This window comes from Solanum pennellii, chromosome 6 (genome assembly GCF_001406875.1).
Source record: "Solanum pennellii chromosome 6, SPENNV200".
In the NCBI taxonomy this organism is placed as follows: Eukaryota; Viridiplantae; Streptophyta; class Magnoliopsida; order Solanales; family Solanaceae; genus Solanum; species Solanum pennellii.
In genome coordinates, this window is record NC_028642.1 from 49692906 (window position 1) to 49717486 (window position 24581).

The 24581-nt window shown below is 32.4% G+C and overlaps 2 protein-coding genes across 2 annotated transcripts; one reads left to right on the top strand and one right to left on the bottom strand.

Annotated features, from left to right (window-relative positions):
- Window positions 1-982: 982 nt before the first annotated feature.
- On the bottom strand, window positions 983-12905 carry LOC107023835 (serine/threonine protein phosphatase 2A 55 kDa regulatory subunit B beta isoform-like). The gene is made up of 14 exons (XM_015224650.2): window positions 12350-12905; window positions 6689-6792; window positions 6506-6604; window positions 5862-5981; window positions 5182-5388; window positions 4452-4543; window positions 4241-4359; window positions 3982-4105; window positions 3629-3752; window positions 2266-2334; window positions 2082-2173; window positions 1921-1995; window positions 1760-1830; window positions 983-1640 (listed from the first exon to the last, which is right to left on the bottom strand). Exons 1-14 carry the CDS (start codon window positions 12453-12455, stop codon window positions 1504-1506), a joined length of 1539 nt encoding a protein of 512 aa, XP_015080136.1. The 5' UTR covers window positions 12456-12905; the 3' UTR covers window positions 983-1503.
- A 10008-nt stretch (window positions 12906-22913) lies between these two features.
- On the top strand, window positions 22914-24232 carry LOC107022747 (inorganic pyrophosphatase 1-like). Its single transcript, XM_015223338.2, has 4 exons — window positions 22914-23121; window positions 23253-23374; window positions 23450-23651; window positions 23737-24232. Exons 1-4 carry the CDS (start codon window positions 22984-22986, stop codon window positions 24082-24084), a joined length of 810 nt encoding a protein of 269 aa, XP_015078824.1. The 5' UTR covers window positions 22914-22983; the 3' UTR covers window positions 24085-24232.
- Window positions 24233-24581: the final 349 nt, after the last annotated feature.

The following is a 24581-nucleotide window of genomic DNA, read 5'->3' on the forward strand; positions in this document are numbered from 1 at the left end:
TTTAAAGTGAAAAAAATGTTTTTAATAAGCCGTATTAGTTGAAGTAAATCTTTCCAATAATACTGACTTGTTGAACGTAAATTATTTAATAGATTTGATTGAGTCAAAAAAATATATAATACTTAATAAAGTAACCTCAACTAATTTAAAATTGAGATGCCCATTCATTGGCATCAATCAAGATTTGGAGTTAATGGTGAAAATAGAGGTGAAAATGAGCGGTCCATGTGCTTGATATCCAATGCATAATCCTTTTAGAAAAGGAGAAAATTCTAAGGGCATAATGGAAGAAAAATGTGCTGTGGTTCGTGTCATTTTTGTCATGTAACAGATGCCAAAGATAGTGTTTAGTCATAAAAGATATGATGACCTAACCCTCACTTGCTAAAATAATTTCATGAATAACACGTCATAGGCTAAACTTAATGTTTAACATAAGAAAGATTTTGAAAACTTATCTTCAAATATTTATTATTTTACCATAATATTTGATCAGATGTTAAAATATTTTCAAGAGAGGGATTTAAATTACACCCAAAAAATTTTCAAATCTATTCAAGTAAAATGCATGCTCAAACACAAGTTCTAAAAATCGCAACTTTCACAAACATAATTTTTCAAGTTTCAACTTGAGAATCAATGACCAAACCAGACCTAAGTATTTTTAGGCACTTGGTCTTATACTAGGACTTCTATGGACACAACCCCAGGTCTCCAGAAGATACATCTATATCAAACACAACTAGAGGTTTCTACCCACTGATAACTAAATGGCTAACTGACAATTTATATTAAGGTTGAGGGACTATCTAATAATCTAGTCTTTATATAACTGAGTTAACTGAACTTCAAGTGTAAGATAAACTCCAAATCTCAATCTCTATATACCCTCAAACGAATTTCAGAAGTGCTCAGTTTCAAGCCTAATTTAAGTCAAGTCTGTTGAAAAAATTTAGGATGTAAAGCACTTAGGAACCCCAAGTGATACAAAGGTGTGCAACTTTCACTTTACGAAAGCAGATAAATAAATACCAGCGCCCTTGAACTTTTACAGGACAAGAAAACAAAGCTACTTTAGTTCGATAATCTATAGCAAAGAAAAAAAACATCAAATTATCCTACAAAAAATACTTCTACCCAATAAAGTAAAGCCAGCAGGTCTTTTCCAGCAGGATTTAAAGTAAAACAGCATTTACCTTACATCTAGTGATAATTTCTGCATATCTAACAGTTTTGCTTGAGGGGAGAACTATAAAGACATTGGAGATCTTGAGAAGGATGAAGGAGGATAAGGTAGGAAGAGAACAAGAACGTTGGGTTGTTGACAAGTAAGTTGCTAAATTGACCATTCTTTGAGCTATGACATTAAGAACTTGTAATATATGCCGGCATGGATTCTGCACGTGAGAAATGGTAGAACCTCGAGTTGGTTTGAAAAAAAGCCTTCTGAAAAAGCACTCCAAGAAACGCAACCCAAGAGAACCCGATTCCTCCTGTCATGACTTATGCATAATACATGTACAAGCTGTTTGCAGCAGCACATGCAATTGAATTTTCAGTTGGATGCCATGTAAGGTGGAGCAGTTTGGTTGTGAAATCAAATGAGTTTCCATTGGCATCAGCCCCAGGACTTTCTGATCCTGCAATGCATCATAAAGATTCAGCTATATTTTATAGTGGTGGGAAAAATTGAAAATATAGATAACGAGCATACACAGATATAGGAAGAAACTATATATTTGTATCTAGAAAAGCATACCTCTCCTGACAACACGGGTTATACTGCTGCTCAAGGACCTGGAAGGCCTCGAAGGGGTCTGGACTTGTCTCCTAAGAGAGAATAATCAAAAGGCACCAAAAGCCATGACATTACTACATGTCCATATAAATTTACATGCTGAAAACTTTTAATACAAGTACCTGGGGTTTTTGCTCGCTTCTAATGTAGTCGCTTCTGCGCTTCCCGGAGCACAACCGAACACACGAAAAAGATTGCTGAAATAGAAGAATTATAAGCTGAAAAATAAATCACATTGGTGGAGAAACAAAATGAAAGAAAGAAAAAGAAGAAGTCTACACACCTATAAGATCCAGTTGCTACTCGAGAACCATCACCACTAAGGCAACACTCAAATTTATCAAAGATGGAATCATTCTCATATAAATCACACAGCTGCACAGCGATACAATAAAACTATTAATCAGCTGATACAAATGAGAAACTAACCAAGCACAAACACACAACTTTGGGAGAAAGCAATTCACCTTTGGTCTCAAATGTTCATGAACCTGAAAAGTTGAAACTGGACCAGAATCCATGTTTATATCCCATAGCTGCAGGTAAGGTGAGTTTCAGTAATAAAGGAGCAATCTTACATATAATTAGGTTAAGACTCACCTAGTCAGGAAAAAAGAATCACTGAATAAAGAGACCAGCAAATTCATACTGAAACCAGCTCTATACCCCCCTCACTTCTTGTCATACTTTCTTTCCTCAAAATGAAAAAAAATTGACGAGTAGGTCTACGTGACCAAAAGCTGAGAGAAAGTAGAGATCTAGCAGGAACTTGAATATAATAGTTACCCTTATGGTGTAACATATGCATATTCTTGCCAGCAACTACAAAAGCATCAAAAAAACATGAAGAAACTGCACTTTTAAGTTCAAAAAAGCTTTTCCAGACTCGCGAACATAAGATGCAAATGGAGCCTAACCTAATGAAACTAAGAGAGTTTGTATGTAATTAAGATTTTTTAAAAGATGAGACTTAGCAAAAAAAAAAAATCAATTGCAAAGTTCTCCACAGGGAAACACAAGGATTAAAGAAGCATGCCAATCAATTACAGATAACAATGATAATAGAAGGGTCAAAATGTATTGTAATAAGTGATTCATGCGCTGAATGATTGAAGAATCTGTCAATTATTTGTTTGTAAATCTGACACGACTAATGAACTAATGAACACGACCTTTCCATCAGGCAATGGAAAGAACTGTGAGTAACTATTTTGCAATTGGAGAGGCTCTCCAATTCATAATGAAGAATGTAAGGCATTTTCTTAGACAGCTCATCTATGCATTATGTGGTCGCTATGAAAAGATAAGAACAAAAAATGCTCTGAAGGGGTCTCAGAGGCACTATCGGCTTTACAACTTTAAGATGGATGTCTTGGGGTTTTATTTAGTGATGTAACCAAAGTTGTGTATATGGTGTAGAGTATCTTTTTTGAACTCTTTAGAGATGTAAAATCTTGAAAGTTTTGCAGTACCCGTTTGGTACCATTTTGTGAAAACAACACTTGCTTGCAAAAACTGAACAGAGAAGATAAGAGAAGCACCACAAACGCTGGTATACTAGCAAAAGAGATCACACTCCGTCAATGAAGAATTTGACAGAGCTCATTCATTTAACATGTTCCTAAACCAATTACCAGGAATATGACCTAGAGATGCAATGGACTTTGCCCATGGACTAGAGTCATGTTACCTTCTGAGAAGTCTGTTTTCCTTACTTATACATATCAGACAGTACTTAAGAGAGTCAAGAATATGATACACAACGTTGCACATCTCTCATATTAGTCAATTGAAAAGGTTTAGACCTACAGAAAAGAGTGGAAGACCAACCTTCAGGGTCATATAGTCACGACTGAGTATGTATCTTCCAGCCTTTGCAAATTTTATATCTGAAATTGAAGCAATTATCTCGGTAAAAAAGGACCTTGAGCCAGGAGTTTCCTGCTCCTCAAACCTGTGTATAGGAGAAAACCAACATTTCAACTTATAAAAGCTATGAGAAAGTAATTAGAAAATAAGTATCTCTCAACTTGAAGAATATCATTTTCCAGGGCCCCTTATACTGTTAAGAAACTAGCCCGCTTCCAGAATATTTCTTTGCAGGTGGATATCTTGTTTTGTTTTGCAGTATAAAAAAGAAAAACACCCATCAGCAAAAAACTACAAGTAAATGTAATACTTACAACTTAGAGTGCGAGTCGCACAATGCTGACTGCCGCATATCTACCAAACGTATTGATCCTCTTGAACTACTATAAGCCAATATGTTACAGTGAGTAGGGTGAAATTCAGCTGAAGTTATCACCTCTGCAATAAGAAACATCTAAGCACATTTGAGCATTCACTGAAACAAGTGTTTCGATAAATAAATAAGCTAATAAAACTATCATGTGACGTGACCACAACAAAATGGAAGTTGAGATCGACATATCAAAAACTCACCAGTTAGATCTTCCATATTTGTTGGCTTGACATCAACAATATTGAAACTTTGATTGCTTATTTGCAAGTTCCAAAGGTTTATACGGAGATCATCAGCTGATATAAATGTTTCCCCATCACTAGGTGGAAGAAGGAAATGAACATTACTATAAAGTTCTCACAAATAGAAGAGACATGATAAATCAGATTTCAATGTAGCATGGATCTTCACCAGTTAGTTGAAATAGAATTGATATGATAGTCATGTGCATGGGCATACACTCTTCTACATCTAGCAGCAAGGCTGGTCTCACCGCTAGTAACCTGCAATCAGATTCCAAAGCTCTAAGATGCAGATGAAAGAATAATAACGAGAGAAAAATAAAATCAACGAACAGCACTTGTCACAGGGAACATGAGCTAAAGCCCCATGATAATCCCTACAGCAATGACGAAAATGTTCAAGGGAGAACAAAGGCATAATGGGTTTTCAGTTACCCAGCCAGAGAAGTAGAGGATACACACACCTATATGCTGACCCATATCCATGCAAGCACATATACACATGTACATATGTATGCTAGCTTGTACGCATAATTAATGAATTTTAAAAGGAGCAATTTGTAATATACTAAAATGTGAACAACAAAACATGGATGAACAAATTAACCAAAATGATATGGATTAGTGTACAGTCATCAAAACAGATTCTCAAGATAACCAAAGTAAGAAGTATCACATACGAGTTGAGCTCAAATAATAATTCGTGAGATCTCCTCTCTAAAGTATTTTCTTTTCGACAATTATATACAATTTATACCAATGGAAGTTGCTGTTTTTATAGGTAATGCTGGACATACTTAAGAAAACCAATGTACATGGAGAGGTAACAAAAACCAATGCACATAGAAGAACTTGATGCCAGAAGATAGGCAGTGCATATATAGCTTGAGTCCAATTACCACAGGTAAGCGTAATCCAGGAAGACCACCAGGTGGAAACGACAAATCATTGCTTAAACATTCAGAAGATCCATCTGTGTAGCACCCATTTGCAGGATACTGTTTTTGACGGGAAGAAACGCTTGAACTGGGCATGCTACCTTTTGCAACACCTCTGGAAGGGTCGATATTCAGATCAGATATCTTCTTAACTTTCTTCTCTTGGACCTGAAAAATTCAGGAAAAATAATCAGGAAGCAAATCAGCATGTTGATAGGCAGCCTCAAATATAGATAGTCACGCGTCTCAACTAATATGCAGTCCACAGGAATGGAAGGCAGGTTTTGTCCATAGCTGATGTACAACTATAAAGAAACAATACACCCTACAAAAGACAATTTCTCCAAGGCATTAAACCAAATATTCTTTTTCCCAGGCATCCCACCACACTACTTTCTCTGCCTCTTCCTAATACAACAAGTTTCTAAAACTATCATGAATTTGAAGATGAAGACATGTCAGACTACACACTTGAAATTGCTTTAGTTTCACTCTCCCATGCAACAGTACCGAGGGAGAGGCAAATAAGGAATACGATATATTTTCATTTTACTTGATAGGGGTAATCAAACACCTATGTTACATTTACTACCACTGAGGAATGAGGATTGTGGAGTAGTAAATCGAACCAGATACCTTACCTTCCAGAACTTAATAGTTTTGTCATTAGTAGACAAAAGGAAGAGGGCACCATTAGCCATTTGGCACCACCGGATCTTATTGATCTTCTCCTCAATCTCCAAACTCTTCAAATAATCAAACTGAATGATGCAGAAGAGGAAATTAGAGTTCTACTTGAATCGGCAAAACGAGGAAATAAGAGCAGATAAAGAGTAAAAATTCGCAGTTAAAAAGTGGTAATCTACTTGCACCCAAGGGTGTGGCACAGTGATCAATGAAGAGTGTTAAGAACCATGAGGTCTAAGGTTCAAATTTCAGCATTCGCAAAAATGCTAGGTGATTTCTTCACCTTTCTCTAAGCCTTGACAGAGTTACTCGGTTGCATGTGCTGGAGAGCGGTAGAAAGTATTACCGTTGAATTAGTCAAGATGCGTGCAAGCAGGTCTGGACACCACAATTATTAAAAAGAAGGGCAGTAATCCACCATTGATACAGGAAATTGGTGGCTGAAAATATCAATCTCTTTCTAGGACACAGGAACAATAAGGTAAAATTTTCCTAAAGCTCTTTAAAATATTGTTTGTCAGACAAGTACACAATGCAAGCGTTCCTAAGAGAAAAACCTAGCAGGAAAGAAGGTTAGGAACAGAGATGAGTCACCTACCTCGGGCTCATGGCTTTGAAACTCTGTCTTGTAACGGAATTCGGGATGCCGAGCGACTGGATAATCCATTCTCTCTAATTCTCTTCGGCTTCCAGCATGCTAAAAAAAATAAGTGCAAGGAAAAGACCTGGTCAATCAAAAGAACCTCCAAATCTGAATAAACTACAAGGTTGAAGAAACAACCTCCTTCGCATCGGTCCTTTCAAATAACACCACCCTACCCCCTCGATCCCCGGTGGCAAGATGGTCGCCAGTTCTATCAAACTCAATAGCTGAAATGACATCAACTGCAAAAACAGAGACAGAAAACAAATCATGAGACTCAAAAGGAGTGTCAAAATTCTCTAAACAGTTCTACCATAGTAAATATTGTCCCACTATCTGAGAAAGTTATGCAACTGCAGAAAGAATCAGCATCATTATTACATGTCATCAAATCCATTATGTAATATTTGATCCGACAGTTTTGTTGTTTTCAAGGAAAGGTTCATCTACACGTAAAAATCTGACAGTAAACTATCAGCAACTATCTTCAGGTAACATGAACGGCCTAAAACTACTAGTCAAACTATGATATACTCCAAAGAACAAGCTGGTATTATTAAGAGGAATCCATGCACAGTATTGAGAGACATCTCTCTGTCTCTTTCTGTTCACGTGAAAATTGTCATATCAGTATAAATATCCTAAACTGTAAAATCCTATATTAAATGAACTCAAACTAATGAAAAAAATTACCCGCAACACAGTGTTATTGGCAGCAGATTCACTAAATGAACTCACTGAAATACCATGCAAAGAAAGCTCTGGAATGACGAGCTTATCCTTATAAAGAAATGACGAACATTGCATGAATCTATTAACACAACTATAGAAGTATGAAGTGTCATTAAATGACATCACTTTGCCGCTTAAAGGGATAAAACTAAGAAAAGATAGGGGTTTATCGTTTCATGAAAGCACTCTCACTTTAGAGGAATGAGCACTTCAACAGCATGAAGATTTGACTTAATGAGAATCAGTTGATTATTCTGTTTCAATTTTGAGGATTTAGACTAATATACTTGAATTCTCGATATAGTTGTCGACATAATGATCACCCTAAGATGATCATCTCGTGGCTATTGGAGAGCAAATTAAAAATCATTTCGTTATATTCTCAATCTTTCCGACTTGCTCCTACAAAACCAAAGTCGGATAGATTGAAAAAATTGTGAATAGATTGATGAAGGGTCCCTTAAAAGACAAGGATTAGTAATTTTATTTTAGAAATCCAACGGATTTGGTCTTATACAAACGCTAGGAAGGTAATCAAACAAGAAAGAGAATGAATTCTTTATGTTATCACTTAGGAGTTGTGTGAGATAGAAGTCTCATGCACGGTTTTGAACGGAAAAAGGAGGCTAGATTACCCGAAAGATGGTTATTGGTTCAAGATCGTAAGGTGTCTCTCATACAATGCATTTCAAACGTATGATCATTACGCTTCAACATTAAGATAAGTGCAACATTGTTATGAATTGTCCAAAGCCTACAGTTTCTTTTATAGGTCACTATACAAGCCAAGCTAAATGAACTCACTAAAATTCCATGCAAAAAAAGCTCTGAAATGACGTGTTTATCCTTGTTAAGAAATGATGAGCATTTGCATGAATTTATTAACCCAATTATAATAAGTGTTATTAAATGCCATCACTTTGACGCTTGAACCAATCAAACAATGCAAAGCGAGTGGATCATTAGTGAAGCCACACGCATTAGAGAAGTGTGTACTTCAAATAACGCTCCCAAAGTGATTTGATGAGAACCGGTTCATTATTCGAGTCTCAACTTTGATGAGTTAGATTAATATACTTTAATTCTTGATGTAGATGCTATAGAATTGGTTTGCCTCCTTTGGAAACTACGAGTCAAACAAAGAGCATTCGCTGACATAATGATCACCCTAAGAGATCAACTCGAGGATTTTTTTGACTTACTCATATGAAATCAAGGTCGAAAAGAGTGGACATGTCAATGACGAATAAAGGATTCCTCAAAAGAATAAGGATTAAGGGTTAGTAGTCCTTTTTAGAAATAAAATAGATTTGATCTTATACGATATGCTAGGAAGGTAATCAAAGAAGAAAGAAAGTTTTTCTTTCTTTTATCACTAAGGAGTCGTATGAGATGAAAGTCTCATTCACAAGTTCAAAATGAAGGATGAGGCTAGGTTGGCCAAAAGATGGTCATCGGTTCAAGAACGTAAGATGTCCCTTCATACAAATGCATTTCAAATGTATGATCATTACGCTTCAACACCAAGATAAGCGCAACTTTGTTAGTTACTTATATTTTATATAGGTAACTAACAAGGCCTACACTAAATGAACTCACTCAAATACCATGCAAAGAAAGCTCTGAAATAACAAGCTTATCCTTATAAAGAAATGATCAACATTTAATTTTTAAAAAAAATGATGAACTTTGCATGAACTTATTTACGCAACTATTGAAGAAGGAAGTGTTACTAAATGTCATCACTTTACAACTTAAAGCGACGAAACAATGCAAAGCGAGGGGGTCATCACTTCATGGGTGAAGCCACATGCTTTAGAAAAGTGTACGCTTTAGAGAAGTGTGCGCAAAGTGATTTGTTGAGGATCGGTTGATTATTCAAATCTCAACTTTAAGAAGTTTAGATTAATATCGATATATAGAATGCTAAAAAAGAATTTGTTAATTAGAATATAATTATTATAGTACCAAAATCATATTTCGGTAACTTTTATATTTTTCGCAACTTGTGGGCTTCAGTTCAAACAAGGGATAAAATCAAAATCTCAATAATGTTCGAGCCAGACACAAATTGCAAAAGAAAGAGATCAGTCACTTTAAACACATAATAAAATCTCAGAGTGCTTTTTTAAAGAGGATTATTGTTGATGGAATGCAATTCTTCTCTATTCAAACAAGGCATAACTGCCAAGAAACATTGTGAATTTGGTACCGCCATGGATTTCCACGGAGCCTTGCAACACAAAAGAAGGAGCATCCAATATTCTAGAGAAGACCGCCATGATCAAGCAAACTAGCTCCATGAAGAAGGAGTTCTGCAACTAAAAGTGTTGTTTTTAGGCATTCTTCGGCAGTCTTTAATGATCAACACTATATCAGTCAGTGTGTCTTCTCTTCCACTGTGCACATTTTGCATGCTTGACCTATAAACCAGGAGGAATGAAGAAAAAGGATCCAAGCCCAAAAGGCATGATGATAAAGGAGCTTCAGTGTGGTTTAGATTGAGGGAAAACGACTTCAACGACGTTCCATGTTCTACAAAAAAGGAACCCTAATGGCTGAATAAAGTCAGAAAGAAAAATCTAATCTGGATTTAACTTGGGTAGGAGTCGCATTTCGGCCTAAATTGTGAAGTTTATGAAAAAGCTACCAGTCAATCAACTTCTTAATACTTCCACCTTTTACGTTTTTAAGCTGTTTGGGTACTTCAGTAATTATTTAACTGGCACAATAAACTAAGCTATACCAAAGGTCATAATATATACTTCTCCAACATAAATAATTTTTTCAGTAATAACTGAACAAACTGATGGGGAATACGGTGTATCTCATGTTAAAGCATCAATGATTTATTGTTATAGAAGATTAACTTAAAACGCAGAATCTAGCTGGATCCTTGGTTGGACCTAATTTCCCCTGAAATTTTGGCATGACGTTGAAGCAAGATACAACAATTACTGAATGCTGGAGTAACAAAGGCTGGAATTTGTCTTGAGGAGGAAGTTCTCCAATTGGGAAATAGAGAAATTCGTGCAACTGTAATCCAGACTAGAAGGAGTCTGAATACGCCAGTTTCCTGATTCTCTAGCATAGACAGTGGATAGAAAAAGAAAGTTCATAAAATCTTGCTATAACCAGCTAAATTATCCAGTGGGCAGGAGATCTGGAGATGGAAAGCAATGAGGAATAAAAAAGAATTACCAAGAACCTTGCTTTGGCTGGCTGGCCGTACAGGAAGCGTTCCTAACCTAGGACAATTTACAAAAAAAAAAGAGGTTTTCAGCTATGCGGTAGGTGTTTTCTACATGAATCCAACTTGGATCTCCAGCTCATCTTTTTATTTTGGTATAGTCAATATACATGGAAGGCATGGACCTTGTTCCTAAACGAGTTATTGATGCAATGGGTGCATCCAGAAATACTGAAAGAAGCTGTATATAGCTGGAACAGGCAGAGAATGAAGAAGCATCTCACAGACTTTTTGGAACACTATCCCTCTTTGCATTTTTTGGTCATTACAGAAAGAAGGAAACAATAGGTGTTTTGAAATAAATACTCACCAATACAATCGGTCATGTTTGGAGCATTACATATAATTCTTGGTGTAACCTAAAGATTGAGTGTGATTTAAATACTTTTGACAAGTTTATGGAATCCCTTCTTAATTAAGGGGAGCAGAAGTAGTTTGATGTACCTACTAGCACTTTCTTGGTGCAATCAATAAAATCCCACTACTTAACCCAAGAAAATGAAAAGATTTTGGGAAAGAGAATCAGGATAGTTCTAAAAGAGGAAGCTAAAGCACACTAGTGAGCTGCAGAGGGAGCTTTCAATCGAATTCACAATATATAACCTTATCACCTATCAAGAGTCCAATGACGTAGCATCTCGAAAAGAAAAGAAAAAAAGGGCAACCCGGTGGACAAAGTACCGGTGTTCACGCAGTGTCCTGAGAAGGGTCACACACACGGGTGTGATGTAGACGGTTTCTTCCAGGGCACGAACCCGTGACCTCTAGGTCACACGGAGATAACTTTACCGTTGCTCCATGGTTCCCCTTCATGTAGCATCTCGAACCACAAAAAAGGACTGAGCAGATACAAAATACTATCAGGAAGCCTAACAACAGTGAATAAACTTCCATCCAACAACTTTGGAACTACGTGAAATGGACAACTTCTAATAGCAGAACAATCTTGAACCGAAGTCTTCTCACTGGGACAGTTTCCATTTTTCATGTGCAGCTAAACACTTGGCTGGAATCAAGCCAACACCCCCATGGGAAATCTCCAATCTTTACAAAACTCAAGAAAGGTTTTTTGTCTACCTTGACCATTTAGGCATCTCAGCCAGTATAAATTTCTTTGCAAGCAGACCACGGTATTGAAACACGTCCGTCAATCTTAAGAACTCACTATTGGAGCTAAAAATATGTCAAGTGACTGAATCGTAAAAGCTTGAACAAACATAAGCTAGAGAGTACATGTACCCAAAACTGATACAGGTAGGTGGTGGGTGGGTAGAGTAAACCTAGAGGAAAAACATGGAACCACCTTGTCATACAAATGCATGAGTGGCAAATTCAGATTTGTAAAAAGCAATTTATGCTCTTATGACTTAGATTAAAGTATAGAGCTTTACACACAAACAGTAAGGTTATACATCACCAGCACCATCAGTTGACCACCTTTGCAATTAAATAAAGTTTAATTAAATTATTAACAAGTACTGATTCACCAACCAAACATGACAGACATCAAGACACAAGTTCGAGGATCTCTAAAATTAGAAAGAAAACAAATAGAACTTGAGCTAAAAAAGTGAACTTGGTGAGTTGATTAACGTCACTGTTCATATCCAGTTCACTGGCTAAACTCGGCATGCAAATCACTCCATCAAATCCGTGATCGAAATCTAACAGATTTTCTCAGCTGTGAACAATGAACTAAACATTTGTGCAATTGAACATCAGAATAGCAGATACAAAACTGTTAGCAAAACCTATACATCAACAATGACACAAAAAATAAGTACGGATCCAAAAGTAAGCAAAGCAGTGTTTATTACCTTCCTGAACTTCTTCGCCGGCCGTACGTTCACCAAATACCTGAGAGAATTTCCACTCCAATGGAGCTGGTGTTCCCGCCGAAGCTCCACCATCACCAGCGTTCATCTTTCCTCAACCGATTAAAAAAAATCAATAGCCCTCAGAGAGAGAAGAAGCAGAAAAAGCGAGGATCCAAAAATTGGTAAATCTAGAATCAAGTGAGGCACAACAATGATAAATAAGATATGAATCACTTCATCGACTACTCCGTCATCCGTTGAGATCGCTTTAACTTCATAGAAAAATGCTGGATTCAAAAATCAACTAAATTACAAGTATGAATAACGACATATTGCTTGGAACACGAGATTCTCACAGCGGTATCCCTTGTTTCTCTCTAATGGTGATGAGTGAGGATTCGAGAAAGAGAACAAAGGGAAATTTGGAGGTAGCAAAACCGTTTTCGGCCTTGGGTGAACACTCTTTTCTCTCTCTACACACAAAGCTTTCTCTCTCTACTTTCTATTTTTTGCATAAGCCCTGCTTTAACCTTACATCGTCGAGTCAAAAGAGAAAAAAAAAACATCAGTGGAGAATCAATTCTGGAAAAAAAATAAATTAAGTTCAACAGGATAGAGGTATCAAACTTATTCTAATTAAGTGATAAATTTAAGTAATATATTTAATTAATCATAATTATATAGTGTAAACCTATATTAAAAAGATACATAATTAAGTAGTAAAATTAAGTAATATTAAATATTTAAATAATTATAATTATATAGTGTAAATCCATATTAAAAAAAATACTCCTTTCATTTCATTTTAAGTGATAAATTTAAGTAATATATTTAATAAATCATAATTATAAATAGTAAATCGATAAATCTTTAATAAAAAATACATAATTAAGTGGTAAACTTAAGTAATATATTTAATAAATCATAATTATATAATGTAAACCTTTATTAGAAGATACATAATTAAGTGGTAAATTTAAGTAATATTAAATATTCAATTGATCATAATTATATAGTGTAAACCTATACATAATTAGGTGATAAATTAAGTAATATATTCAATTAATCATAATTATATAGTGTAAATTCTTATGAAAGATACATTTTATGCATGTATTAATAAAGAAATATATGTAATTGATCATAATTATATAGTGTAAACCTTATTAAAAGATATTTTTGCATTTATTGAATTGGGCATTTGAACATTTAAAAAAATTGTTTGTATACAATTAAAAAGTTGCATAAATTATGGTATGCTTAATTACATTTAACTTTTTGAAAATTATGGTATGCTTATTTACATTTAACTTTTTAAAAATTATGGTATGCTTATTTACATTTAACTTTTTTAAAATTATGGTATGCTTATTTACATTTAACTTTTTAAAAATTATTATATGCTTATTTACATTAAAGTTTAGAAACAATATCATTATAATAAGACAATGATGTAATTACACTTTGTACTTATTGATTTTAAGCTTTAAAATTTATTTATTGACACCTCTCACTAATTAAAGTTTTAAGGAAAGTAATGCTTATTCTCATTGATGGATGTGTGTATATCTATAATAAATTACTAATTGGTCAATATGAAGCCAAAAAAAAGTTAAAATGTAGATAAAATGGTATAATATTTTTGTTTTACAATATAATAGTAAATTATAAAAAAGGTTAAATAATTTTTAGCTTCTCGTACATCTATTTCATAAACTACTTAAATGTTTTAATTTCGATTCATAAATATAAAAACCTTTATATAGAAAAAAAATACATGAGAATAGAAATATTATTAATAGAATTCTTTTTTCTTGAAATAGTGATGCAATCTAGAGAATTTATTAGCTCAAACTCATAACGTATATGGACTTCGAAGATTCTTTTTCTTCAAAAAGTGATTTACAAAATGAAGCATAATGTGATTTCACAAAAATCCAAACAAATAAAGAATGCATAAAGCTCGTGACATTTTTCTATTTAAAATTAAATACATCTCTTTTTGTATAAAAAAATTTTTTAATATGTTTTTACATTGAAATATTATGTAATTAGTTGAAAAAAATTAATAAAAATGCAGTATTTTTTCCCATTAGACTTTAAATAATATTCCGGTAATTAAAACATTAATGATTTAAAAACTCTTTTGATGAGTATTTTTAAATCAAATGATGGTTTGATCTCACAATTCTTTGTCAATTTTCCTAAACGAATTTATAGGTAAATACAACTTCAACTTTTAAATAAGCATAATACATAAATAAATAGTATATATTTTAATTTGATTATAATTGATACTAGATTCTTTAACATTAAATATTTATCAATAGACATTTAAATTTTTATAAAGTTTAAAAGCAGACACACGAGTGCAATATTAATAATATCATGCGATTTAACATGCAGGACACGTGTATCTCACGCAACCTATTGCGTAGAATGCGAGTGTCACACACTATTTATCATGTAGAACACGTGTATTTCACGTTATTTATTATGTGGGTCACCTGTATGTCACACTATTAATCATATGTGTATGTGTATGTTTACGAGTTCAATTTTTTAACAGTATATATGAATTATATAACTAAATAATCCATAGGTCACAAACAAATTAGCTGAAGCATCCATTTTGGTGCTTAGAGACCGCTTGGGTTGCGTTGGAGTGATACGCAGACTCAAACAAAAACGCCATTCGGTTGAAGAAAGAAGATCAAACACGAGTCTATCATGTTTTCGAAATTTAATAATACGTTTTCACACTATTATGTGTAGTTTAATGTAATTTTTTCAACAATTTTTGTCTTTTTTTACCTCTTTATATTTCTATTTAAATTTAAATATAAAGATAAAATTATTAGTAAATCATTATTAAACTGATAAAAATGAATAATAATAATTAAACTATAACAAGAACTAAGTGAGAAAAATATTAGAATCACTACTTTTATTATTTAAAACTTAAATTAATTAGGAAATACATTTTATAAATAAAAAATTATTATGCAAATGAAAACATATTTTCTAACTGAAATATGAATCTGTTTTTATATTTTTTCACAAGTAAAACTTGTTAATTGATAAAAAAATTAAAAGATATTTCGCATATAGTCACTCAAAAATAGATTATTATGCTTTATAATTTTAAATTTTTTTTTTTGCCGTGATTTTCGGGTGTTGCTTTGCGAACCCGACTAGCTGTATCCACCGGGCCCCGCTGTTTCAAGGCGGGTGTACCACGGTTAGTTCCACGAGGCCCTGGAGACGTAGCCGATTTTAATTTGTTAATTACGATTTATAGCATGTCATAGGAAGGAGGGTGATGAGCGAAATTGGGAGAGCAAAGAGAGAGGTGAGCGAAAGAAGGAAGAGAGTGGAGAGGGTGAATTATATATGTATATATCAGTTACATAATTGTGTATATATATATATAACTAGTATGTATATGTATCAATAATTGTATATGTATATATGCATATATTCAATTTAAATATGTATAGAATTGAGTCGAATTTAAATATTTATATTTGTATATCCAATCCCTCTCGCTTTATACAAACACAATTATTCATTGTACTTGTTGACTTGTGTTTCTATAAAGCGAGAGAAAAAGAAAATCAGAAGAAAATTGGGCAAAAAGAGATTTGAATTTGTATAATTATAAGTGTATAGGGCATGGAGGTAGTATCTAAATTTGTATATTCAATCTCTCTCGCTTTATACAAACACAAATACAATTTATACATTTATATTTGTATAATTTGTATATTTATATAATTTGTGTTTGTATAAAGTGAGTGAAAAACTGACTGAAGAGAGACAAGAGCTAGACTATGCAAGGAGAGGAGAGAGGTAATGGAGAGATGATTGAAAAAGATGAATGAGGGCAAGCGAGATTCTAGAGAGAGGTCAGAGAGGGAGAGAGAGAGAGAGAGAGAGAGAGAGAGCAGTGTAATTATAGCTAGAAGTAAGTTTTGAATTGTAAGTAGTGCAAACGGTAGCTATGTTAGCTAATCAACTAGTATATGTTTGCTTAACCACGTAATTTTTCCAAATTAAATTATCAAAATTAAGCTTATACTCTTTTTTTTTAGGTTAGTATGTTTGATATATATATATATATATATATATATAACTGAATTTTTTTAAAAAAAGAAATGAATTGGTCTCTATATACCATATGGGTGATAACGTGGAAGACGGAGCTATTTTTTAAAGGGATGAATCAATCATTTATGATATATACCACATGAGTATCATAGATGACTAAATATATTTTTTGAATGAATGAACTAATGCTATAATAAATATCAAACAATTATTATAGATGACTAAATATCGTTTTTTGAATGAATGAATTAGCGCTATGATATATACCACATGAATATCATAGATGAGTAAATATCGTTTTTGAACGAATGAAGTAATGCTTTGTAAAGTGTAATAACAAAATTGGTATATAATATATATCATGCGGGTGTTATGGAAGACTTAAAATTGATTTTGAATAAACAAATCAGTAATCAATAAAATACTTGTTTTCACCCCAAAACATAGTCAAACACCTTACTCTTTTTAAAATAAAATCTTCTAACCTCACAAAAGCTTGACCAATAAGGACATAAAAGATCACGCAATTGTATGAATATAAATGAGTAGGCAAGGGTAATTAGTTGGAAAAACTATTTAGCTAGACCATATATACTTAATTTACCTCTAATTTTAAAAAATTGCACACAATATCATTTTTAGTATTTTGTATCATATATTTTAAAATATTTTAGTTAGATACTCAAAACCCTTAAATATAATATTAAATAACTATATATCTTAAAATTTAAACTTCTTAATTAATGATAAATTATCAATTTAATTTTTTCTCACCTTGATCCGTCGTTCCCCTCCCCCAAGCCCATTACCTTTTGTATCTCTCACCCCACACACAGGGTAGCAGCTGCGTACCCCGGAGCAAGGGGTGTCAAACAATACTGTTTCGTCGAAAAATTATATTGTATAATATAAGTCAAAATTTAATTTAATGAGTATATATATTAGTGTTGACACATCCTGACATAAATTGAAGGTATGGTATAATAGTGATTAAGGGTTTACAAAAGTTGTTTGAGGTTGTGTGTTCCATCCTTGATAGCAGTCCGCCACTGCCCGCATCCCCACGATCTTCAAACACGTCCACCATCTCCCATTCTTCCTTTTACAAATTAGGTTGCGAGATACATATATCATTAATGGCAAGATACATATATCCAATAATTTTTAAAGCTGAGATACATATTTATACATGTATCTGAGATGGAGTTTATGTCTCTCTAAAGTTAGATTGTATAAACAAATTAAGCTGCGAGATACATGCTCGAGATACATGTATCATTAATGACGAGATGCATCATAGAGAAATAAAACTAGCCTAGCACAAAGAGTAATTGAGAACCTTTTTGGTTGATGCATATGACAAGAATTTTGCGAGGTAATTTTCAAGTGAAATAAACATCAACAGCTAGGCACCACAGCGACTAGTGAAAGGCTAAACAAAGATCAATATATAAGGAGAAAACTATAAGTAAATAAACTATGCTTTAATCCCAATTTAGTTAGGTCAACTACATGAATTCTCTGTACCAATTACATTCTATTCAGTTATGTTATCATAATTAGGAAGGAACTGATGAAAAAAAATTAAGAGTACAATAACATAATTATATGCGTTTATGATTTCGTTATTTCAGGAGAACTTGTTAGAGTTGAAACTTAAGGATCCTGTAAATCTGTTGGTTTGTTAATTAATCAACAATTAATTCCTTAATTAGGAAAATATTTTACACCCCTTTAATTCAAATTAATAAATTGTGTATCTCGACTTTAAAATTGTCGGATACAAATATCTCGCATTAATTACATGTATCTCGGGGTTAAATTATTGTATAAAAAGTAAGTTCTAATAAGTAGGATCTAAAGTAGTGAAATTTAGGTAAGATATTTTGTTTTCGTTTTGCCAAGTATTAGCGAGTGGGTGCGAGCCCAATCAGATTCATTTCGAGCCCGGTAGAACATGGACTAGCCACCTATCTGGGTTAGCTATAAAAAATGAAAGGGATCAGAAATGTGAATGAAGCATATAATAAGGTGGCCTTTCATCATCAAAACAAGAAGTGGAAGTCTGAAAAGAAAGAAAAAAGAGGTGAAGTTTCACATCTTGTCAAGAATTCCTACTATTACTTTTGTCCAAACAAAAAAAGATATTCTTGTAGATAAGAATATGTTATTCAATAGTAGTAGGCAGTAACCATTAACAATTGGAATTTTGTCATAAACCACCAAACTCCAAAAAATTTGGGCTTGGATTTACTAGCCATATTTGAATTTTGGCCAGTTTGAAATTGGTGCTAAGTGATTACAAAAGCCTGGTTGAAAAGGAAGGGCTACGGCATATTATGGGCCTGAGTATTAAAATGGTCCACAGGACACACAATTGGAAGAATGAACAAAATATGTTGGTGTTGGGCGGGGAATAACTTTAGTATAATCTTATCTTATATATCTTGTTAAATTATTCTCAAGTCTAGACTATTTACATACAATGTTTTGTTCACAACGTTATGTCTCGTTTCGAAATTATATCAAAGGCGCGACATAGCTACAATAACTTTTGCATGTACAAGTTTTTTTTTTCCTTTAGGGTTACCACCTCATGTTTATAACATAAATAATTGACTTCATAATAATTGATATTGTTCAAAACGATTACACCGTTCATATATATAAAGTAAACATATCACACATGATAATGGTGCATTACAAAATCAAGAACTGGCAAGATGAGTGAAAAGAAAAAAAAGAAGCAAGAATCATGCTATTGCCCTTTTATCTACTGAACGTGTGAAAAAAAAAATAAATCTGAATGCCTCTAAAAATCAACAAACTCACTACATAATTTCATTTTTCCTAGAGTTCTCATGTCTCTTGAAATTCTATATTAGAGTATATATATATTCTGCATCCCCTGCATGGAATATTCTGTCACATTCCTTCAAAAACCCATAAAAGCCTCCCACCTTATTAATAAAAAATTTATTTAGACCATAAAGGAAAATGTATTTATCCAAAATGTAACGTCTAATATCCAAAAATAGTTAAGGATGCTGAAAGAAGAAAACCAAGTGACTATATGAATTATAGAGACCAAATGTGTGGGGGGTTGAAAATGTTATATCTTTAATTAGAGATTTTAAATTTAAATTGAAAATTTTTTATTAAAAGTGCTATTCTAGTATAGCTCAGCACAAGTTCGATCATCGGATAAAACCAAAAAAAAAAATCCAAATAGTGCTAATCCTATTTATATATATACACGCATGTCCTTAAGGAAGAAATAATTCTAAATTTCATGAAAGTTATATATTAACCACTTATAACGTTTTGCTTAAACATATCACATGATAATGGTGCATTAGAAAATCAAATGAAACTGGCAATTGGCAAAATGAGTGAAAATTAAAAGCAAAAATCATGAGATTGCACTAAATCTGGTGGATATCAAAAACAATAATAATCTGAATGCTTCTAAAATTAAAAAAGCTCATCACTACATAACTTCATTTTTTTTGGAGTTCTCCAGATGTCCCCCTTGAAATTTAATTTTCTTTTAAGGTAGAGATAATTTTACACGTAATGATCGATCACAATCATGAGTATTAATTAAAAGTTTGTGAAAAGAAAATGAAAATGAATTGAATTTCAGTGCTCGAAAGTAATATTTCAAAGTTCTTTTGTATTTTCTTTATTATGTGTGTGGATAAATCCTATATTAAAGTATATAACTTCAATCATAAAAAATATTTTTTCATCTCATATATTTTATACTAATTATGCCAAGCTTCCACATAGTTTTTTTTTTTTTTGAATGAATCAACATCCATTACCTTACCATCATCATTCAACGCGTAAATATTGTTTGATTTTAAAAGATGTGAAAAAAATATGGTGAATTGTGATTTAATAAAAAAATTATGATTTTTGTGAAAAGTTGTGATCTTTTTAATAGATTGTGATTTTTTTTAAAGGGCTATGACTTCTCAATAATAAGACACAATAAGCATTTTTCATACTATCCTTTGTTATTTATAAATAAAACAGTTTCCTCTTATTTTCAACAACAAAACAATGAAATTCTGGATTAATTCTTCTACGTGGTAAATATTAACACTAAATTTAGTATTGTAAATACTTTATTGTCGTTTAGTGGTTCTTCGACACCGTAATTTAGGTGTTGATACCCCAATGAATAAGATTGTTCTATTATGAAAGGATATATTCTATTAACCTTGATACTCGAAGGGAATAATTTTTTTAAGGGAAAAGGGTCTGATATACCCCTCAACTTTGTCATTTAGAGCTGATATACCCCTTGTTATGAAAGTGGCTCATATATACCCCTACTTGTAAACAAATGGCTCACATATACCCTTTTCCTCTAACGGAAATGAAAATAATAATAATTTTAATCTAAATTTTTATTATTTTTTTCTAAAAAATATAATCTCATATGAGTAAATTTAATCCTCGTCAGACATATTTTTTTCGACTTTTTTTGTTTCAATGACTAATTTATAATTATTATTTTGATAATCAAATCTATTTATGTTTCACTAATATTCTTGTAAAACTTATTGTAGATGACCAAATTTTTTTTTCGAATACGAAATTAAATTACAATACACACACAAAAAAATAGTTTAATTTTTTATTCTTTAAACTAAGGAATGAAAGAAAAAACAAAATAAGAATAAGAAATTTAAATAATTATAATAAAAGAAGTCAAAAAATAATTTATGTATGAAAAAAATTAAAATATACCTTGAACTTTGATAGAAGAATCATATATACCCCTAAATAATTTTTAAAAAAAAATTAGAAGTAATAAATATAAATTTAAAACTAATTTTTTAACTTCCGTTAAGTGAAGGGTATATGTGAGCCATTTTGTAACGGCAGGGGTATATGTGACCCATTTGTATAACGGTAAGGGCATATATGAGCCACTTTTATAACGAGGGGTATATCAGCTCTAAATGACAAAGTTGAGGGGTATATCAGACCCTTTTCCCTTTTTTTAAAGACAAATTGTACCTTCAGTAGGGTCGATTTTTTTTTTAAGAAAAATATTTTGTATATTATTTATAATCTATTTCAAGTTCAATTTCTTTACTGAAATTCAAATTTTTAATTTTGAAAATACTCTTTAAATTTTGTTCTTTCTTGTAACTTCTTTTTTTAAAAAATTATTCTAAGTTAGTATGGTAGGAATATAGGACCAACAACAAGTATTTCTACCCCATTAATTCAATTAATAAATTTAATTTCATATTCCGGATCACATGACACATACAATTTTGAATTTGATTCATTTAGTGCTAGTAAAGAGATCTGTTCAATTGGTTATTTTTTTAATAAAAGATTATACAAATATGTTTTATATATAAAATATAATATACAAATATCCTCTTAAATTATTCATAAATATTATTTTTTATATATTTAAGTTATCATAATTGCCACTACCACTGTTAAAATAACAATTGGGATTATTCACGAATATCTACTAATCTAGAACCACGATTTAGCCGCATTTGATTTATATATATGGACACATGGTACGTGTTTGTTGTTTATACATTAGTATCTAATTATAAATTTATAACTAACAAACATGCATTTTCACTTTATTAAATTACTTTTTTCTTTCTATATTAATTGTCCACACATTTTATTAGAAATAGAGATTTAAATTAATTGTCAATTTACAAAATTAATTGGAAAAATACAACTAAATCCTTTTTAAATGTAGTGAAAAATAACATAAAATGGTAACGTTAAAAAAAAAGTTTCTTAAGGAGTAAATTAGTTAAATTATTATTTTATATTTAATAATTTTTAAGTAATTGATAAAAAGAATAATGAACAACTAATGTTTAATCAATAGAGTCCAAAAAAAAAAAACCGTAAAATAAATAGTTATGTGATTCTTTAATTTTTTTTGGTTTTCCATTCGGTGTCCGGAGCACACATTGGAGTTCTGATTAAATTTGGACTGCAGAGCTCATATGGGAGTGGCACTCCCAACAGTATTTTCTCTATACTTAGGGCTCAAATCCGAGATTTCTGATTAAGGGTGAAACAGTCTCACTAATGCACCACAACTCATGGTAGTTATGTGATTCCTATATGATTATAAAGATTTATTCTCCTACGTAATTCGTACAAGAATTTAGTTTAATCCTAATATGTGGAGTACTGCATGGAATATTCTGTCATATTCCTACGAATTTTCCTGACCTCCCAACTATTTAATGAACAGTTATTTATTCCCATCAAGTAAAAAGAATTATCCACCGTAGGATCAAAATCTAACGGCTAATATCAAAACCAAGTGAGTAAAGGAATTTGCGTTAACTTACCACTAACTTATGTAATATAATATTCCTTGGCATCTTTTTTTTTTTTTGGTACCTTATTCCCTTTCCCCCTCCCTATAAATCTCCCTCTTCATATGTTTGGTGTACACAACAACAACAAACAGAGCTCTTCTCTCTTTTCTCGTCTCTAATTTACTCAAAAAAATGTCTGGAATTGTAGTGGTTTTCGACTTTGACAAGACAATTATTGACGTGGATAGTGATAATTGGGTGGTGGATGAGTTAGGCGCTACTGATTTGTTCAATCAACTTCTCCCTACTATGCCATGGAACTCTCTCATGGTTAGTTTTCGTTTTCTCTTCATCTTAGCATTTTTTTTTTGGTACTATACTTTTCTGCTCGTCCCTCGAGGTTTGTGCAACGGGCTGCCCAACAATAAAGCTGATAATCTCTGTTGTGTTTCAAATAACAGGATAGAATGATGAAGGAGCTTCATACACAAGGCAAAACAATACAAGACATTGAAGAGGTATTAAAACGGGTTCCCATACACCCTAGGATTGTTCCAGCTATTAAATCAGCTCATGCATTAGGGTACGTATAACGTATCTCATGATTTCAGCTTGCCTAAATTTTGTATAAAAACTAATTGAATGTGTGTTAATTCAGGTGTGATTTGAGAGTAATAAGTGATGCAAATGTATTCTTCATCGAAACAATATTGAAACATATTGGAATCAGGGATTGTTTTTCTGAGATCAACACCAATCCAGGCTACGTCGATGGGGAAGGCAGGCTTCGAATCCTCCCTTATGTTGATTTTCAAAAATCCCCTCATGGTTGCAATCTCTGCCCTCCCAACATGTGCAAGGTAACTAAATACTAAATCCTTCAATTTAGATTTAATATGAAATTAACTAATTATTCCTAATTGAGATTCTGTCTGTTTAATGCAGGGTATGATAGTAGAGAGAATTCAAGCTAAGGAAGGAAAGAAGAGAATGATTTATCTAGGCGATGGAATCGGAGATTTCTGTCCCAGTTTGAAGCTGAGGGAAGTAGATTTTGTGATGCCAAGAAAAGATTTCCCAGCCTGGAATTTGATAAACCAAAACAGGACACTAGTAAAAGCAGGGGTCCACGAGTGGACCGACGGCAAAGAACTTGAACACATTTTGCTACAATGGATCAACACAATCAACATTGAAGAAAGTCAATTGTTATCAATGGAGTATTGCAAATTCCAGACGAAACCCAATGCAGCTCATGGAGCCTTGCCACGGCCTCTTCCAGTGCCTTACTAAATACTAATGGCTACAAGATTATTGTACTTTGTTTTGTACGTTTACTATCAAAACTTAAAAACTACTAATTGCCATATTTGAACATGTGGTTTGTGTTCACGAAGACTCTTCAACTATTCTTTTGGAAAATGACTCTTTCTCGATTCAATTTAACTCAATAATTTTGGACGCACCAGAATACTTACAATTTTTAAAATATATTGAATTTAATACTGTAAACTTAAAACTTTTTGAACCTATTGAGATTATGTTTGGTTAGGCTTTTAGGAGGTAAAAACACTAAATCAATATTCCCAAATTTTTTTCTTATGAAAATGTTACTGCTGATGTTTCCATATTTCATTAACCTATTCTGACTTTGACATATAATTTAAGAAAAATAACGAGTTAAATCTCATAATTTGAAGAAAGTCAACTGTACTAAAATACTTTTTTAATTTTGTGCGCTTTAAAATTTGTCATCTGGAAAATAGAAATTACAAATTAAAGTTGTATTA

What these genes read in the sequence shown, in the direction of transcription:
- LOC107023835 (XM_015224650.2), bottom strand. Translation starts at nt 12,455, where the DNA reads ATGAACGCTGGTGATGGTGGAGCTTCGGCGGGAACACCAGCTCCATTG. An exon ending in CTGGATTACGCTTACCTGTG is followed by an intron (nt 4,544 to 5,181) that starts GTAATTGGACTC and finishes ATCTGATTGCAG; the next exon opens with GTTACTAGCGGTGAGACCAG. An exon ending in AACCCGTGTTGTCAGGAGAG is followed by an intron (nt 1,641 to 1,759) that starts GTATGCTTTTCT and finishes GATGCATTGCAG; the next exon opens with GATCAGAAAGTCCTGGGGCT.
- LOC107022747 (XM_015223338.2), top strand. Translation starts at nt 22,984, where the DNA reads ATGTCTGGAATTGTAGTGGTTTTCGACTTTGACAAGACAATTATTGAC. An exon ending in AAATCAGCTCATGCATTAGG is followed by an intron (nt 23,375 to 23,449) that starts GTACGTATAACG and finishes GTGTTAATTCAG; the next exon opens with GTGTGATTTGAGAGTAATAA. An exon ending in GCCCTCCCAACATGTGCAAG is followed by an intron (nt 23,652 to 23,736) that starts GTAACTAAATAC and finishes TGTTTAATGCAG; the next exon opens with GGTATGATAGTAGAGAGAAT.